General features: G+C 38.8%; 1 protein-coding gene across 1 annotated transcript in view; it reads right to left on the minus strand.

Annotated features, from left to right (window-relative positions):
• The window catches only part of COL4A3 (collagen type IV alpha 3 chain), a 102862-nt gene that overhangs the window by 19604 nt on the left and 64055 nt on the right, over window positions 1–19203 (minus strand). The window contains exons 24-37 of the mRNA XM_069474076.1: window positions 17650–17720; window positions 16699–16881; window positions 14468–14645; window positions 12120–12212; window positions 11298–11402; window positions 9153–9250; window positions 8416–8566; window positions 7946–8059; window positions 6704–6871; window positions 5396–5485; window positions 4917–5051; window positions 1549–1647; window positions 785–874; window positions 302–441 (exon numbers count right to left, since the gene is read on the minus strand). Coding sequence (XP_069330177.1) covers window positions 302–441; window positions 785–874; window positions 1549–1647; window positions 4917–5051; window positions 5396–5485; window positions 6704–6871; window positions 7946–8059; window positions 8416–8566; window positions 9153–9250; window positions 11298–11402; window positions 12120–12212; window positions 14468–14645; window positions 16699–16881; window positions 17650–17720 — 1715 coding nt within the window. The remainder of the gene's footprint in view (window positions 1–301; window positions 442–784; window positions 875–1548; window positions 1648–4916; window positions 5052–5395; window positions 5486–6703; window positions 6872–7945; window positions 8060–8415; window positions 8567–9152; window positions 9251–11297; window positions 11403–12119; window positions 12213–14467; window positions 14646–16698; window positions 16882–17649; window positions 17721–19203) is intronic.

Raw genomic sequence — 19203 nt, forward strand, 5'->3', positions numbered from 1 at the left:
GTATCACAAGGAAAAAACTCACTGCCCTGTTAAAGTGTCACTGCCCCCTTCTGGCAGCACACGTAAATTGCAGGGACAGTGTGAGAAATTTCTTGGTGGCTGAAAGAGGCTTTCAGAAGTGGACATCTGTGTGATAGTCAGGCATCCTCAGTCGTGGAGATAGGATTAAAAAATCCAAATAACTGCCTGAAAGTACAATAATCGTTTCCATTTTCTCTGCCCATATTGAATCTGGATACTTGTTATTTCAAGGTGCTTAATGTACCACCAAAACATGAATATTTCAGTGGCCTATATATACCGTTTGTCCTGGTGGTCCTGGCCTTGTACCTTCTGAATAACCTGGCTCTCCCTTATCTCCTTGGAGACCGTGAATACCTGGGAGGCCTGGTCTTCCAGCTTGTCCCGGGAATCCCAAAGTTCCTCTTTTTCCTTTAGAACCTGAAATTAGGGGAAAAAAGCAGGTAAAATAAGTAAACTTGGGGATCTTGAAGTGTTCCACTTTTGATCTTTGTGTAAACCACCCTTCTCTCAAGAAGTTGGTTTTTCAGAATCACAAATGCATCTGGTAGTTACAATGGATAATTCTTATATAGCATCAATATTTATTTTGTTCTTACTCATATTCTAGATGCACACAGTACATTTGCCTAAAAGCAAATCTAGTTGTTTTACATAAACTTTCTACCAAGTGGAAAACTAAAACAACATACAACACAGAATATCTAAAATTGCGACCCCATCATGAGCTTGTAGAAGCTCATAAGAGGACCTGATACATTACCTGGTACACCCATGTTCCCCACGCTTCCTGGCATGCCACGTGGTCCTGGTTCTCCAGGACTCCCAATACTGCCCAGATCTCCTCTGGGGCCTTGAGAACAAATAAATAGTCATATACCCTGCATAGGTGCTAGGCACAGTATATGCTCAGTAAATATTTGTTGCTTGCATAAATGAATGAATCCAGAACAGCCAGACCAGCTGGTTCAGGTACTTGTTTAGCTTCCCTTTTGCCTTCAGATAAGGAGGGAAGTGGGGATTCAGAACATGTAAAACTAGAGAAAGGTAGATTCCTGTCGGCAGGCCTGGATTTCAGACATCAAAATCATCATAGGACCAACCCCAGCAGGAAAGATTAGGCTCCTGTGACCATATATTAATATATTTTCAACTGCATGTTGAAGTTTTATTGCCATATTTTGTTACTGAAGTAGTGATGGAGAATAGTGGGCTACTTTAATTATTTAAAAAATTATTTTGCAAACTCAATAACTTGCGTACAAAAAGAGAGAGGCAAATCTGAAAACGTCTAAAGCATTATCTAATTTTTGTCTCTGACATGTGATATTGTGGTAAATTATAATTTATAATACATACCAGCAATTCCAGAATAAAATATTGAGGACAAAAGGGGAACTATGTGTAAGTTAATATTTTTTAGTTAATACATGCCTACTATAAGCACCTTCATTTTTAGTTTAATATTTATTTTTTAGATCTAGGAAAACTTGAGACATGATATTTTTATTCAAGAATCAGCTATACCTGGTGGTCCTGGTGTCCCATGTAGTCCTTTGAGGCCTTTTAAACCTGGCAACCCTGGAATGCCTCTGTTTCCTTTCTCACCTGGATATCCTGTAAATCCTAAAGTTAAAAACCGGGTAGTAAAAATACAGGTTAGAATTTTATCAGACTCATCTACATCCTGGTTTAAACTGATGGGATATGATTGTAAGACAGCGTAGCATATCTGTTAAGAGCACGGGCAGATGTTGGCTTCTGTCTTTTTAAGAAGAGGCTTAAATCAGATTATATGTGCAAAGCATTAGCACAGTGCCTGGCATAAGTTAGTCCTCAGTGAATACTAGCAATTTTCATAATATTTACTCTTTAAAACATTTTAAGAAGTAGCAGCCTAAATACCTCTTTGTTTTTTATATAGTAAAGACAGCACTATCTACTGCCCTGTTCTCATCTAGACTATTCCTTTCTCCATCCATGTATTAAAACTAACATTTATTAAGTATTAGTTAAGTCAAAGGTCTTACCCAAAGTCACACTGTCAATCAGCTATAACACTGGGATTTGAATCCAGTTCTGTATGGCTGGAAAGCTCATAAAAATCAAGGACATCATTCTACTCTCCCTAAAACAGGATTTTGATCATATTTTTCTCCTGCTCATAAATCTCTATCAAATATCTATTACCTACAGAGTAAATTACAAACTCCTCCGGCTGCATGAAGCATTCTACCATCTGCTTGCAGCCTGGCTTTGTGCCTTTTCTCAAGCAGACTCACTTCCTTTCATTGTTTTCCTGCTTATATTCCTATTCATTCATGCACATATGGATTAAGTATCTAATTAATAGACAGGTCTTGTGCTGAGAACTGAAGATATAAATAAATCAAGTCCTCTTTCTCCAACTTTCCAGTGTTTAACTGGGGAGACAGCCAAGTAAACAGCTACTGTCCAGTGAGATGGGTTCTGCAATAGAGCTGGGCACAATATGCTCCAGGGAAGAATTTCTGGAAGAAGGGATATTTTTGAGCTCAGTCTTGCTGACCAAGTGAGAGCTAACTGGGTGGAGAAGGCATGGAATGGGGCAGGATTCCCAGTCAGGAAAAGAGCATGTGCAGAGGAGTAATGAGTGTCAGAGATTAGATTGTTTTGTTTCGCAACCTTTGTTTTTTCCATTTAAGTCATTTATCACAATTTAAAAATAGACATCGTTTAGCATGTTGATTTGCTTCAGTTTTTTCGGGATTGGCAAAATACAGCCTTTGGGCCCAATCTGGCTAGGTTTTGTATGGCTTGAGAGCTAAGGATGGTTTTCACATTTTTAAAGGGTTATAAAAACAAAACAAAACACAAAGAAGAATATGCAACAGAGGCCATAGGTGATCCACAAAGCCTAAGATATTTACTAACTGGCCTACATAGAAAATGTGTACAGATGCATTAATGTCTCCCCCGCCCACCAAATTGTAAGTTTCATCGTGATTAGGAGACTAAGTCTGCTTTGTTCACCTCCGTATTCAAAACATAGTAAAATGCTAGTTCACAGGTACTGAGTAATGATTGTTGAGTACCTACATGTGATGTGGCTGGAGAGCTAAGCAAAGGCCAAGTGGTGAAGAAACTTGTATGCCAGTCTAAGAAGTTTGAATTCTTAAAGCAAAGGGAGCCTTGGAAAGATTTTAAGCCAAGAGTTTTATTTGCTTATCTGAATCCTATTCATAATTTAAGTTCTCTTTCATGGACTCTGACTCTCCTAGTCACTATGTTTTCCGCTTCCCTCAGCTCCCACAGGACTCACCGTCAGTGGGACCCAGCAGCACAGTGACAAGGCCGAGTGTGGGCTTTGGGACCAACCACATCAGTGTGAGGTCCATTGCTACTTCCTATCACAGCGACATGGAGTAAGTAACTTGACCTCTCTATTCCCCATCTGTAGAATGGGATGATAGCAACAACAGGACCTACTCCTAGAGTTGTTGTAAGGGCTAAATGAGTCAATATTTTGTAAAACTTACAACAGTTCCTCCAAGTGGTAAGTGCTACATAGGTCTTTGTTAAATAACGTAACAGTACTAATTTGCACCTTGTGTTATTCATTATCTTTATATATGCCTAAGTTTCCCATGCAGACTCCTTCAGGTCAGGACAATGACTGTGCTTATTTGGACACTCAATATCTCTTCCACATTTGCAGTGAAAATCGTTATGTCCGAAATTCAGATTTAACTAAAATGGAACATACTGAAATTAGAGAGGCCTAGATAATATGTGCTCTTGCTCTCTCTGTCTCGGTCTCTCTATCTCTCTCTTTTTGTTTGGTTCAATCTGTCCTCCTTGGCTATGCATTTGAAAAGCCAAAAGAAAACATATAGAGCAGCCTCGATACATACTGTATTTTGGGTGAGTAAAAGAATTTTGTTAGAAGCATAGAAATAGCATGTGTCCCTCTATAGTTTACAAAAGGAATTCTTTTAATTGTAAATTAGTATTCACTGTGAGAGCCACATTTTTGCCTTAGATAGGCATAGATATACTGTGCATATTTTTTTTCAAAATGTTTCTAACCCTGCTTAAATAACCTAGAATAGTCTAGTGAGGTGGTGTCTGTGCAGACAGTTTATAGGGACTGGAAATCTGTGTATTTTCTTTTTCATATCTTGGCTTAGACCACTTCCAGAAGAGTTTTATAAAATTCATATTCTTTTATTTTTCATTGCTATCCTCTGTCTGCACCAGAACTAAACTATGTCTTCAACACCAGGTTAAATGGGAACTACTCAAAAAGCTTTTCCTTTCTTACTTTCCAGTTAGTCTTTCTAACATGGTCTACAGCACCCTGTACAGAATTTTTAAAGCAAATCTTCACTCAGACTACAAATCCTTAAGTGGCAAGGATATAAATATTTGTGGATTCCAATCTCATTTCTCAAAATTCATTGCAAATTTCTCAAAGCTTGATATGGTTTTGCAATTGCAAACACATTTTTCTTGTATTCCTTCCCTGCTATGAAAGTCTACAGAGGTAACATTTTACCCAGTATTTCTCTGTTTTTCTAAAGTTACTTGGGATTAAATTTGGTCAAGAAGACTGCAAGGGAGGCCTTCTTAAAATCTGGTTTTGTATTGACTATATGATAATCAGAAAAAACACATCCTGGTAGTTAACAGAATAAAGTTGAATTTGGGGTAGAGGTTTCAATTTCAGCTGGAGAAGTTTCTTTTCTTTTCTTTTCTTTTTTTTTTTTTTTTAGAGACCATTGTCTCACTCTGTTGCCCAGGCTAGCCTAGCACTCCTGGCCTCAAGCGATCAATCTCCCAAAGTGCTGGGATTACAGGTGTGAACCACTGTGCCCAGCCTGGTGTTCTGATTCTAAATGTAAGAAATTCTTTACCTTTTAGACCTGGTTCTCCTTTGTCCCCCTTTAAATGGGTTATTTGAGAAGGCCCTGGATTCCCTTTGTCTCCTGGGTCCCCTTTTGCTCCTGGGTGTCCTCTGTTGCCCTTTACTCCTGGAATTCCAGGGCTACCTAACAGACAGGAGTAACAACATCAGGTCCTTGGTTCATAGGGATGCGAAAGTTAACAGTGATATCAATAAAACAGAACAAAACAAACAAACAAAAAGGGCTAACAGTGCTGAGAACTTGACAGTTTGCCCAAACAGGCAGCCACATAAGGGTAGTGGTATCAGTCTTCAGGGAGAAAACGGGATTCCATTTAGATGGGAAAAGGATACAGAAAACAGCAAAATAAAATACCTTGTTCTCTCAGAACTATTTTTTCCCCAAAGAATGAAATGTAACTTATTTTGCTGCTAAATAAATGGACACTGTTGATGCCTCCTGATAGCGGGAAAGACTCCGTCACCTACCCCTGTGCCCTGGGATCCCTGGGTTCCCAGGTGGCCCCGGGGGGCCAGTGGCTCCGGGATAGCCCACCATCCCGACCGCTCCATTTTCACCTGTGGAAACAAATTAACACCCAGCAGCACATGTTGTACAGAATGAGAGAAGCGAAATATTCCATAAAATAAAATAAATTATACTTGGAAAGTGAGACTGGGAGTTGAAAGAATGGTTTCTGTAAATAGGAAAATAACTGTATTTGTCTGGGAGATGAATCAGTAAATGGCCTTTTTTTACCCCATCTATGTGGATGTCACTGGTAGCAAGTCACATTTATGTGAGACTAGATGAGATGAGAATATGTTAAAGTTTTGGAGCATTCTACCCTCCCACTTTCTATATATATATCCCTTTATTTTATTTTCTTCATAGCACTTGTCTCATGTGGAGCTTGGTTTTTAAGTGTATTTTCCTCCACTATGGGCAGGGGAGACTTGTCCACTGATGTGTCCCTAGAGCCTAGAATAGTGCTGGCACATGAAAGTAGCTCAGTAATATGAATGAAAGGAGAATTTGCTGATTAAGTTGTTCTGGGCTCTTCTCTGGAGGGAAGATCAGTGAGGTCCTCATGTTATGAGGAAATTGGTAGAATATTCTTCCCAAACATGTAAACTATAAAAATAGCCATGAAATAAAAAAGGATTATAAAGGAATATTATGAAAAAGTCCATAGTAACAAATTAGATGACTTAGACCAAAGGGACAAATTCCTAGAGAAACACAGATAACCAAAACTGACTCAAGAAGAAATAGAAAGCCTGAAGATACATACAATAAGTAAAGAGACTAAATTTGTAATTTAGAGACTTCCCACAAACAAATGATGAATTCTACCAAATGATTTCCCTGGTAAATTCTACCAAATGTTTAAAAAATATCCATTCTTCACAAACTCTTCCAGAAAATACAAGGGGAGGAAACATTTCCCAGCTTGTCCATAGGGCTGGTATTACCTGGATACCAAAACCAGACAAAGACGTCACAAGAAAAGAAAACTACAGACCAATATCCCTTGTGAATATAAATGCAAAAATTCTCAACAAAATACTAGCAAACATATTATAGTAGTATTATAGTATATAAAAAGGCTTACAGAGCAAAAATAGCCACATCCTGGGTAATCGTGAAGTGTCATCATCCCCCACCACCCCATACTAACTGAAAGAAAAGCATAGAGTCAAAAGCCTACACCTCCGTACAGTTTACAGAGCCACCTTCAGGGGAAAATGTGGAAGAAGACATAAGAAGAAAAATTAAAACACAAAAAAGGATACCTGGTGGCCCTACAAATCCTGGGTTTCCTGGATATCCTTTTTGACCAGGTGGTCCCATCTCGCCTTGATGACCCGGCATTCCTGGTGGTCCAGGTGCTCCAGGAAATCCTGACCTATCCAAGCCTGGAATCCCTGGGTCTCCCTTTGGCCCTGTTTCACCTCTTCTGCCTATATATGGATAAATGGACAAATGGATAAATGAATTAACACACAAGTGCTTTCCCCACCAACTCCAGAAATATTTTACGGCTGTAGATATTTAACTGTGTGATTTTGGGTAAACTGCACATTTTCTATCTCTCTCTCTCTCTCTCTCTCTCTGTATTTATTTATTTATTCAATGTCCCTGTCCGTAAAATTTTTGAGATCCCTTCTGGCTTTTACAGTCTCTGTTTTCAATGACTCATGCAGTAATGAAAGTGTGGTATTTATATCCATTCCCTAATCCTGCAGGCACATTCTGGCACTATACTTTTTGACTGTGGCTCAGTCTTTAACCTGCAGAAGACATACAGAGCCACTCACTTGGAGATAAGCCTCTGGATGTTTCTGGAAACAATAATTGCACTGCTATAACAATTAAGGTCTTGGCCAAAAATTTATTTGTGAACATATAAGCAGTGTGATAGCCTGCAGACATTAACTGAATTCTAAAGAGTTCACTAGGTCTGGTTGAGAGGATCCAAATGACAGAGTAAGTTTCCCATTGTCTGGAACATCTAGCCTCCATCATTTAGATTTATTTTCATGTCCTTTCTTTCAAGTCATGTATAAAGCAATCAGCTACATATTTTAGTTTATATTTTTTAAACTGGTATCTTTGCTCTACATTTACTCTATTTTAATAATAAGGATAAATTGATACTGTACTATACTTATGTAATATTAAAGGTAAAATGTTTTCTGAGAGATTATAAGTATATAAATATATGTAAATACACACCTATCTTCCTCTCTCTCTGTCTCTCTATATATCTCTCTATCTAATCTATCTTCAGTGTTCACACCTTCTTGCATAAAGGCACAAACCAACTCACTATATTAACTTCCTCTATAGATGGTACACACTGCCATGTGCATCAAATCCTTGACAGCAAGGTTTATAATTTTGAAATAACATTTCTCCCTAAACAGTGGTCAGGACTTGTTGCTGGACAGTTCCCATGTTAAGCTGCAAAGTTCAGAGCAGGAGGCCCATGTCACCTGCCCGGCTCGTGACTGGTTTCAAGGCCCTACTCCTACCTTCTTGCCCTTTCAATCCATTTAATCCTGGAAGTCCTGGGTCTCCCCTGGGACCATCTATGCACCTTCCTGGGCGGCCTTTTTCTCCAGGTGGTCCAGGCTGCCCTGGATCTCCTGAAAAAGAGAGTCCAAGTACATACTCAGCTGCATAAACTAAAGGCTCTGGTATTGCTATACCAATCATTCTTCTGTAACGTTTCCCCCCTAAATCAGACCTATATTGGATACTATATTTAATATTATTAATTGTAGAGGGCACTGGTGAAAAAGGAAAGAAGGAAGGAAGAAAGAAAGAAGAAAGAAAGGCAGAGCAGTAACACAGAATGGGAAATTAGGTCCCACAGAGTCTATTGATTGAACTAGAAGTGTATTTGAGAAGAATTCTTCACCCCTAGAGCACCTACACGTTCAGTTTGCTGCATTTTAGCCGAGCTCACAGTGGAGAAAAGTAATCACACTTGCTATTGTACCTCGTGGTCCATCAAGCCCTTCATTTCCTGGAGTTCCAGGGAGACCTGGAAGTCCAGGGAGTCCAATTTCTCCATTTTCCCCAGAATTGCCTCTTTCTCCTGGAAAACCTGGTGTTCCTGGTTCTCCAGGCATGGCTAGTGCTGGTTCTCCCTATAGCACAGAAATTATGTTAGTTTTACTACATAATGCTTCCAAATCCTCATTGATACTGACTCATCTTTAGCGCTATTTACTTGAAAATAACCTCTCTGTTACGGAGGCTCTCAGTCCCTTTTGCACAGACACCACCATTCCATCAACTTGCTTTTTTCAACTGTAGTTGCAGACTTTTCTATAAAATTATGCTTAATAATGCTTCAGGATATGGAGCCTTCATTTTTTTTTCCAGAAGACCGTGGAATTGTGTGTAAATAGAAAAATCTAGATGTCTTTACTTTTGATAGCTTTTCTCATAGCTACCCACATTTCTTTCTAGAGTTCTCCCATTTTAAATACTGTTTATGAAGTTTTTAAGGAAAAAAGAAATGGAAACCTGCTTTCTAACACCTTCTATTTTCCTTTCTAAAAGGGAGGATGCTCCAGAGAAACTTTTAAAAATATTTGGTATCTTCATCAACTGCAAATACACAGATAATTTCTACATGCAGAGTGTCCTATTGTTGGGGGCCTCCTAACTGACCATTTATGGTCACCCCTCCATTCCCCTGTGACAGTCTGAGTTTCAATTCTTGCAGACCTTGGGTCCTGGGGGTCCCGGCTCTCCAGGTAACCCGGGCTCTCCCATTTTTCCAGGAGAACCCAGTGATCCTTTCGTTCCTGGAAATCCTCGGTCTCCTACAGAGAAAAAAACGAATGTTGCAGGTTTAGTCCTATTGAAAGATCCTGAGCAGTAAGTGTTTTATCTCTCAACTAGCCAGAGATATTTTTATGAAAGCTTGAATGATGAGAAAACCAACTGATAAATTAGCAGTTAAAAAAAATCAGTTCCAAGTCAGATTACATTGGTTCCCAATTTTAAAAAAATGACTTTTTTTCTCTATTTTTGTTGTTTAGTACAGCTACAATTTTGGTTCAGCAATTCTTCAAACCACTGATGCTGGCTGACCATCTGACTGGCTTTATTTTACATACAGCATATAGCTAAATGGATTTTTATCTGTGTATTCATGACCCAGACCAAGATATGGAGCTTTTCCAGCACCTCAGGTAGGCTTTCTCAATAGGGGTTGCTCAAGAGAATTAAGTCCCAATGCCCTATAGCATCCATTGTATGTAAGGAATTAACTTCTTCTTATGCATTTATATTAATAGTAATAACAGGATAATTGAGGAAAGAGTCACACATCATATTCTATGCTCTGTGGTTCAGAAGAAGAAACCCTGGTGAAGCAAGGCTACATTCAGAGAGTTCCTTTCTGTCCCTAATTTGACCAATGTTAAATTCACAGTTAGCTCGTGGGATTCATTGGATTCCATTGCGAAATTGTAAATCTCCACTTTGAAGGTGCTCTTAGGCTAGTTCTCATTCCCATAGTCTACACTCTCTTCCAGAGAGTGAACGCATAGAGTTACAAAGCTAGTCACTTATTAATGCAGGGTCCAAGAAGAACTAAGTAAAAATACCAGCTAGGCTCCATTAATTCTCAGATTATTAGGAAGAAATTCAAGACATTGGACTCAAAGACCATATAAGAAATGTGATTATGTTTTCCATTTAAAATACTCATAAACTGAAATCAGTATTCTCATATTTTGGCAGAATTTGTATATAATAAACATTGATGACTTATTAATCCAAGAGATGAAACACCAAAAGTGGATTATATTTTGACAAGCATTTTAAATAATATTGAAACCAACATTAAATTATCATAAAACCTTCAGTTCTGTGTGACAACTCAGGGACTGAGGTTATTCATATGTCATCCTGGGTGGGACTTAGATGTACTTGTCAGTGGGGAGCGTCAGCTCTCAACATCTGGATTTTTTTGGAGAGTTTCCTCTTTGAGAAGAAACAACATTTTTTTTCTAAAGGAAAATAACTTCCGTAATCTATTTGGGAATGTATGAGGAAATCAGCTATTTGTAATTTAAAGTTCCTTTCTTATTAAAAAAAGAAATATATAAAGTGAAGAAATGTATAAATATAAAAAGTGCGGACATTTATTAAGAAGTAACAAAAAAAAAACCTTATGATCTCACAATCAAGAAGAATCACTATTTACCTTTTTGGTGAATTTCCTTCCAGTAGTTTTTTATGCATTTTTATTTTATTTTATTTTTTTTTTTGAGACAGAGTCTCACTCTGTTGCCCAGGCTAGAGTGAGTGCCGTGGCGTCAGCCTAGCTCACAGCAACCTCAAACTCCTGAGCTCAAGCGATCCTACTGCCTCAGCCTCCCGAGTAGCTGGGACTACAGGCATGAGCCACCATGCCCGGCTAATTTTTTTCTATATATATTTTTAGTTGTCCATATATAATTTCTTTCTATTTTTAGTAGAGATGGGGTCTCGCTCTTGCTCAGGCTGGTCTCGAACTCCTGAGCTCAAACGATCCGCCCACCTCGGCCTCCCAGAGTGCTAGGATTACAGGCGTGAGCCACCACGCCCGGCCTATGCATTTTTAAAAATGCAATTGAGATAAGATAGCATAAATCAATGTGAATTCTGCCTTTTCACCTAACATTATTGTAAGATTTTTTTCCCCCTATTTAAAACTTGGAAATATAACATTTTAAAGGATATTATGGATATTTCTTATTTTATTCACTTTATATCATATATTATATTTATATCTTTATATTCTATTTTATTCAATTTATTTATACCTATACCTTCTAAATATCAACAATGAACCTTATGTTTTAAAATTTTTAAATTTACCCTTAGGTCCAGGTGGTCCAGGAAATCCAATTCCTGAAATTCCTGGTTCACCATCAGGCCCAGGAAGACCAGGATCACCACACCTTCCCATGGATCCAGGGATGCCTTAAAAACACAGACACATACCCCTCCGCATCAGCAACTTGCCTGCATCTTTTTTTTTTTTTTATTTCAGCATATGATGGAGGTACAAATGTTTAGGTTGCACTGCATCTTGTTTTAAAAGAAAATGTCTAAGTTCTCTGTGTCTTCCTAGCCCTTCTGGAAAATTAAGGAATAACTTTAATATAACCCCAACTGTATATTCACACCCCTATCCAATGAACTAATCATTAGGAGCTGCAAAGAGTTTTTAAAATATAACTTAATTCCTAAAAGGAAATATTCTAGATATCTTTTACTTTATAAGTCTCCTTCCATGCATGCAAAATTCAGTTTTAGATCATACTGGCAAAGAGATTAAGTTTTCCAATGAAGATGCTATGGGAAATATCCTGATTCATTGCCAATGGGCAGACATTGCTTTCTCCCCTCCCCACGACACTCCATGTAGATTGTTCTCCTCTAGAATTCCTCTTAAGTCATTATATCAGTTCTCCTTCGGAACTTTTATAGCAGAAGCACCAGCAGGAATAATTTGGAGAACCTCAGAGAATGCCAGTAAGCCCCTGCCTGTTTGCTTGTTATCTGGCAGGGCTCTGGCCTCTGCTCTCTTTTGAAAGCAATGAACATAGTTTTAACTTATGGTGGGACAGTATTTTTCCAGGAGAGTCAGGGTACTGTCTGATGTCATGCACGAGACTTGGCAAAGGGGATACTCACCGGGTGGACCTCGGGAGCCGGCACGGCCAGGGGGCCCTGGAGGTCCTGGGGGGCCTGGAACTGGCGTTGACACACTGAAATCTCCCCTAGGACCTTAAGTAAATTTGTGATCATAAGATCAGGGTGCACACTGAAGATTTCCTTAGATGATAGGGGAAAATTTGATTATACGGGGTTTATAAACATATCCCAAGCAAAATAAAAATTAGTCTCTGCTTCCACAGGCTTCGAAGCTAGCTTAAGGATGACCAGCACGGAGAAACTTTCTTAGTCAATTAATAAATATTGTAAGTATATACTATTGTCTAAGCCTTGTTTTAATTAATAGTCCAACATGCTGGTCTAGTGAAAGAAAGCCTATTCCAAAAAACTGATAATATGGAATTAAGTTTAAATGTTAGTGAATACTGATAGGCTATTTATTAGGTGACTAGTTTTCACAGGAAGTCAGCACGATATATTGAACAAAACAGTAAGTTTTGATGTGGTTAAGACCATGTGTGTTTGAATCTTGGCTCTGCTGTAAGATCTGTGAGCTTGGACACTTTTCTTAACCTCTCTGATAAATTCCTCATTCTGTCTTGGAGGAAACAATGTCTACCGCAGCAGGTAAGGATTTTAGATAATGTTCTGACCACAGTGGCCAACAGAAAAACAGTAGCCAACATTAAAAACATATCAGTGGTAAGTATTGTCCATATAGAAAATAAATAGGTTTACAGTGTGTGATGGGAAAAATTTAATGATATATTTCATGACAAGGGGTTCCAAAGAACAGAAGAGCATTTGATGATGGATTAGAACAGGAGTCAATAAACTTTTGCTATAAGGGGCCAGAGAGTAAATAATTTAGGCTTTGTGGTCCACATCTATTCAACTACTCAACTCTGCCACTGTAGCACAAAAGCTGCCAGAGACAACACATAAATAACTAAGTGTGGCTGTGTTCCAGTAAACTTTATTTATGAACACTAATTTGAATTGCATATAACTTTTGTATATTACAAATTATTATTAAATAATTTTTTTCAATTATTCAAAAGTTTAAAAACCATTCATAGCTTGTGGGCCACACAAAAACAGGTCATGGGGTAGACTTGGATTGTGGGCCACCATAGTTTGCTAATCCTGGGATTAGATTTATTTTTCTCTGCAGCCTCCAAAGTAAGATGTAGAGAAAAGTAAATAAATATATATATATTTATTATATATATAGTAAGAGTCATAAAATAAGATTTACAGATATAAAGACAGAAATGATACATACGATTTATAATATGAATAAGATGGGGAAGTACACTCCGGTTTACTGATGAGGGAGATACTAAAAAATGATTTGGTTCATGCCTGTAAGCCTAGCACTCTGGGAAGCTGAGGCAGAAGGATTGCTTGAGGCCAGGAGTTCAAGACCAGCCTGAGCAAGAGCAAGACCCCATCTCTACAAAAAATAGAAAAATTAGATGGGCATGGTGGCGCATGCCTGTAGTCCCAGCTACTTGGGAGGCTGAGGCAGGAGGATTGCTTGAGCCCAGGAGTTTGAGGTTGCTGTGAGTTATAATGATGCCACTGCACTCTAGCCTGAGCAACATAGTGAGCAGAAATTTTTCTTAAGAAAAGAAAAAAATAAAATAAGAAAAAGATAAAAAATGATTTGGATACCACAGATTTATTGGGTCTTACCCTTTGAAATGATTTGAGATGTAAAAAATGATCACAGTGGCATTGTTTGCTTAAACCTGTCGGTATCCTGCTATTCTCATCTCTTTCCATACTTTTGGCCACAGACAAACATTAAGGACCTGATTCCCCTTGAATCCAGAGCTATGTTCAGTTTATGTGCATCTCAAAAGCTACTTGGACTTTCTTTAAAACTATTACCAGACAACTTTGCATCATTTGTCTTAGACATAAATAAAATAAAGTTTTATTTATAACCTGCCTATTGAGTTGTGGACCAAAAAGACCAAATTTGCAACAACACTAGTGGGCTCTTGAGGCCTGGAAGAGGCTCCTCAAGATCAGTTTCGCAGGTTTTTCCCTCCCCTTTCTTCATTATGTTTATCGTAACTGACTTCCTCTCATCACTTAGGATCTGTTCATTCTATGTACTTATATCGGTAATAGAGATAGACTATCCTAGGAAATGTCAGTTGAATTGCCCAGTAACAAGTAAAAATAGATTTTCTCTACCATATCCTATACGTTCTTTCCCAGTGTCGATGAATTGACATTTCTATTTGTTAGAAGCAAGTCTCTATATTTTCATTCGTCTTGGAGGAGCTTCCTTAGCTCTAGGAACCATCAACCCATCCCACAGGAAAACAGGACTGGAAAGAAAACTAACCAACCGGCTTCTCCGGGTGGTCCAGGGGCTCCAGGAAGTCCTTGGGTGCCCTTTGGACCAGGCTCTCCCCGGGGTCCATAGCCAGGTGGTCCAGCTGGTCCAGCTGGTCCTGCAGGTCCTGGGGACCCAGGGGAGCCAGGATGGCCTGGAGGACCCTGGTCTTTCTTCTCACCACGTGGCGCCTGTGACGATAGGAATGTGGATAGTGTTTCATTCCAGCATCTTCTTACAACAGGTTAATCATACCCCAAGCATGAATGCTAGCTAGGATGTCATTGAGAAGAGCTTGAATTAAAAAGCAGTTGGCATTTGATGGGAATTATTATTATTATTATTTTTTTTTTTTGAGACAGAGTCTCACTCTGTTGCCCAGGCTAGAGTGAGTGCCGTGGCGTCAGCCTAGCTCACAGCAACCTCAAACTCCTGAGCTCAAGGGATCCTCCTGTCTCAGCCTCCCGAGTAGCTGGGACTACAGGCATGTGCCACCATGCCCGGCTAATTTTTTCTATGTATATTTTTAGCTGTCCATATAATTTCTTTCTATTTTTAGTAGAGATGGGGTCTCGCTCTTGCTCAGGCTGGTCTCGAACTCCTGAGCTCAAACGATCCGCCCACCTCGGCCTCCCAGAGTGCTAGGATTACAGGCGTGAGCCACCGCGCCCGGCCTGATGGGAATTATTACTAAAATAAGAGCACTGAAGGTTTTATGCTGTTTTATGCCCTTCGGAATTCGAACTTAGGTTTAGTGCCTGTTCTCCTATGGGAGACATGTCATTGCAGGATCTCTCAAGAGGGACTTAAGACAGTTCCAAGTGCATAAATTGTTGCTAAGTTCAAATTGGCCAAGAGTTCAAATGGCTTTAAAGGTGATATTCTTGCTAATGTTACATTTCTAAAATAAAACCTTTATTTGTGTGGTTTTCACCAGACATTTTCATTACAAAGAAGATATTCCACCTGTGTTAGTTTTTTCTCATGAAATATCTACTCTTTTTTTTTTTGAAAAAAATGTATACACTGTAACTTTAAAAATGAGCTATGTATTTTTAAAGAAGTTGAATTTGACAAAATTGAAGCACCTTCTCCCCAACATGCCCCCCAGGACTTGATTCACTGTTCAATATCTTCCTGGCTAGGTGGTGTTTCTCCTTTTTTTTTTTTTTTTATAATGACAGAGTGTAAGAGTCAAAAAATCACCTTCTTTATTTCCTCTCTTTTGCTGTCTAGGTCATCTTTATCAAAACTAATAAAAATTAGTGAGATGCAAATGGGGGCATCATATGAACTCTATTAATAGTAGAAAAACAGAATTCTAACACTGTCCCTTTATAAGCATGACTGTCACAAAGTGAACAGCCTAGGAGTTTGCCAAAGTAGGATCTGAGAAACTGGTCCTGCGATGCTCCCAGCCAAAATGTGTTCTGTCAACAGAAAGGTTTAGGGAAGACTGTGTACCATGTCTACATGTTGACCCTTTTTAATATCACAATTCAGATTCTGATATTAAAGGGTCTGCAAATGAATCTTGAAATTTGTTTACTGAGTTTCCCCAAACCTGTTTGAGGTGGGACACTTTATACTGGATAACACAGATTAACTCTGAGAAAAACTGGCATTTTGTAGAATAGTTTGGGCAGCATGCCTTGCAAACCTCTCATGGATACATTATGATGAGAGGTGTTCAACCTCTTACTTACTCTAGGACCTGTTAAAACAGATCCTGGTAGGTGTTACCTCTCAAACATGTGAGAAATTCTATCCTGTGAAAAGGGATTGGATCTGCAGAAGCTTATATACTTTAAAATTGGTCTCTTTATTTGACTACCATACCCCAAAGCATGCTGTCTTCATGCATTTATTTTTACATAAAAGAATGGACACTACACCCAAAATATTTACTAAAACATTCCATTAGTAGTTTTCTGAATTTCTCCATAAACTCATTTGATACAAATATAAAACTGTAACTTGTGCATAAGACAGGGTCATTATCAATATTGAATTATACTTAGGCTAAATCATTGAATGCTACCTATTTATTTTGTCAAAGTACTTATGAATATTTGCTTGGGTGGTTCCTGCTAATTTGAAGATGCCTCATTCTGCAGTTAGAGTGATAAACTGTGCTGAGTGGCCAACCATTTTTTGAAAGGAAATCACTTTATCTCTTAACTTCAGAGCACTTCACTTCATTTATAGGGAGGGTAATTTGAAAAAAAGCAGCTAAATACCAACCGGTTCGCCTTTAGGTCCTGGTAATCCTTTCACTCCCGGAGTCCCAGGAATTCCGTCCAAGCCCTTTCTCCCGGGATGCCCTCTGAGCCCCGGTTCCCCCAGGGCACCCACTTGTCCCTCAGGCAGAGGAGTTTCACCTTTTTCTCCTTTAAGTCCTGGGTCACCTCGAGCACCTGGGAACCCCTAGGGGAGTACAGAAAAAGACTCTGCATTGAATTATGATAGAGTTCTCCCTCATCAATCTTAGAAACAGTGTCAACAAGGTCTTTTGAACTTTAGGGAACGTGGATTTTTTTTAAACACACTTTCTTTGGCCCACAAATATTATTCCAAGCATTTTGTTTGTTTTGCTTCATTTTTACTTCCAAAACTGGAAAAGGATTCAGTTAGACAGTACAATTCAATGCAACCCACACAATAATATGATTCAATACAATAATCATCAACTCAGATTATGCTTGAATGTTGGTAAATTTTAACAAGCCTCTCTGAATAATTTGAATTAAGAGTATATCACCATGATAATCAAGATTTTAATTTTAACAGACTTACTGACATACAATCTACATGCCATAAAATTCATTCTTTGTAAGAGTAAATTTCAATGATTTTTAGTACATTTGTGGAATCAGGCCACAATCACCACAGTCAGTGGTTAAAGCTTTCCCATTGTTCCCCCAAATCCCCCCAAATCCCCTCAAGTCCAGGGAACAGTTAATCCCTGTTCCCACTCTCAGCCCCAGGCTGTCACTGATCTGGCTCTGATATCATTTTAAATGATTTATAAATTCATTAATTCATTTGCTTAATCATTTGCACATCATTCATTTATTCATTTAGTCAACAAGTATCTATTAAGCACTTACTGTTTGCCAGGCACCTAAGTGTGGTGCAACCATATTTGACAGTTTTTCAAATTGAAGCTAAAGCTTTAAAACCATGAAATCTTACTGGAAATCCTGGAAGACCTGCACTTCCTGGGGACCCCGGGCTTCCTTTCACACCAGCTGCACCTTGCCCTCCTGCAAAGCAATGAATAGTACCTGCTCATAGACACCATATGTGGAACACCGACCCCGAGCAGCCAGGGGAATGCAATGTGTGGAGAAAATTGGGTGTTTTCTTATGAGGAAAGAAAGATGATTTCTATTATAAAACAAACAATGCAATAAGAGAATGGGAGTAAATAACTGGAATAAGTGATAATGTAAAAAATAACTCAAATCTTAGCTTTTTAAAATTCACATCTCTGTAATTTTAAGATTATACATTTATTTTTTCTGAGCATATATTACTTGTAAAAGTAATTTTATAGCACATTTAAAAGTAATTTTAAAGAACATTATACAGAATGAAGAGACTAAAAATCACCCACAAATCTACCACCAGAAGGTAATGTTTGCTAAATTTTAATGTATATTAGTCATACATCTTTATATCCATAAATTCACAAGACTCATATGCACATTATTTTGGAATCATACTATACATATGTCAAAAAGTATAGATTTATAGCTTCATTTTAAATGGCTACATAGTAGTCTATCGTGTGAGGGAACCATCATTTATTAATACTTCCCATGGGTATTTAAAGATCTCTGTAAAGATAATCCCTTTAGACAATCTTTTAGATGGGTCTCCTGTTAGTTCACCAACAAATGTTTATTCAGATTCTATTTTTTGCAAGATATTGAGACTGGATATAGTAATCCAAACCATTTTACTGCTTCTACATCTCCTTTGAGCCATATGTGGATATGCCAAATGTAGAGAAGTTAAGGAAAATACAATAATGCAATTATCAAGCTGGTTCATCAGTATGCCGCTCACCTTGGGCCACAGGTGGACTCGCGGAATGTAGGAAAATAATGGTTTCTTATCTTTTCTTCTTTTTCTGCTTCTTTCCCTCCCTTCTTCCCTTCTTTTTAGTTTTTGTTTTAATAGAATATTTTCCCCAGAGACTTGGGCACTGAATAGGAGCTCGATGAGGAACAGCCACCTCTCTGCCCCTCCTTCCCTCTTAGGGCGTTGAGCAGTGGCAGCGATGGCAAAGCAGCAGAGGCTTTTATAAAGGAGAAGAGGGTGGGATCTGAGATCCCTGCCCAAGTATATGTCCTCCCTTGGTTGGCTGTGGTGCCCACAGCTGCCACCAGTAGCCTTTCTTCTTTGGACTGAGACCCAGCCTCCCAGAAGACCCTGAGCCAATGCAAATATCGACCAGATAGTGATAACATATAACCTCTCCCATCCGGTTGCCAGGTAGACCTTTGCATTAACTCGTCCCAAACAGCAGCCCCTGAGGGGACAAGCAACAGTGCAGCAATCAAGGGCCATCAGCGTGGAGAGCAAGAGCATGTCTCTGGAGGAGAATGTGCAGATTCGAGTCTGAGCTCTGCCATCTATGAGCTAAGTCATCTTATACGCCTCAACCTCCTCATCTGTCCCATGGGGTTGATGATGGCACTTACTTTTAGCCTTGAAGTGAGAACTAAAGGAATGGAGGCA

This window comes from Eulemur rufifrons, chromosome 1 (genome assembly GCF_041146395.1).
Source record: "Eulemur rufifrons isolate Redbay chromosome 1, OSU_ERuf_1, whole genome shotgun sequence".
NCBI classification, from domain to species: domain Eukaryota; kingdom Metazoa; phylum Chordata; class Mammalia; order Primates; family Lemuridae; genus Eulemur; species Eulemur rufifrons.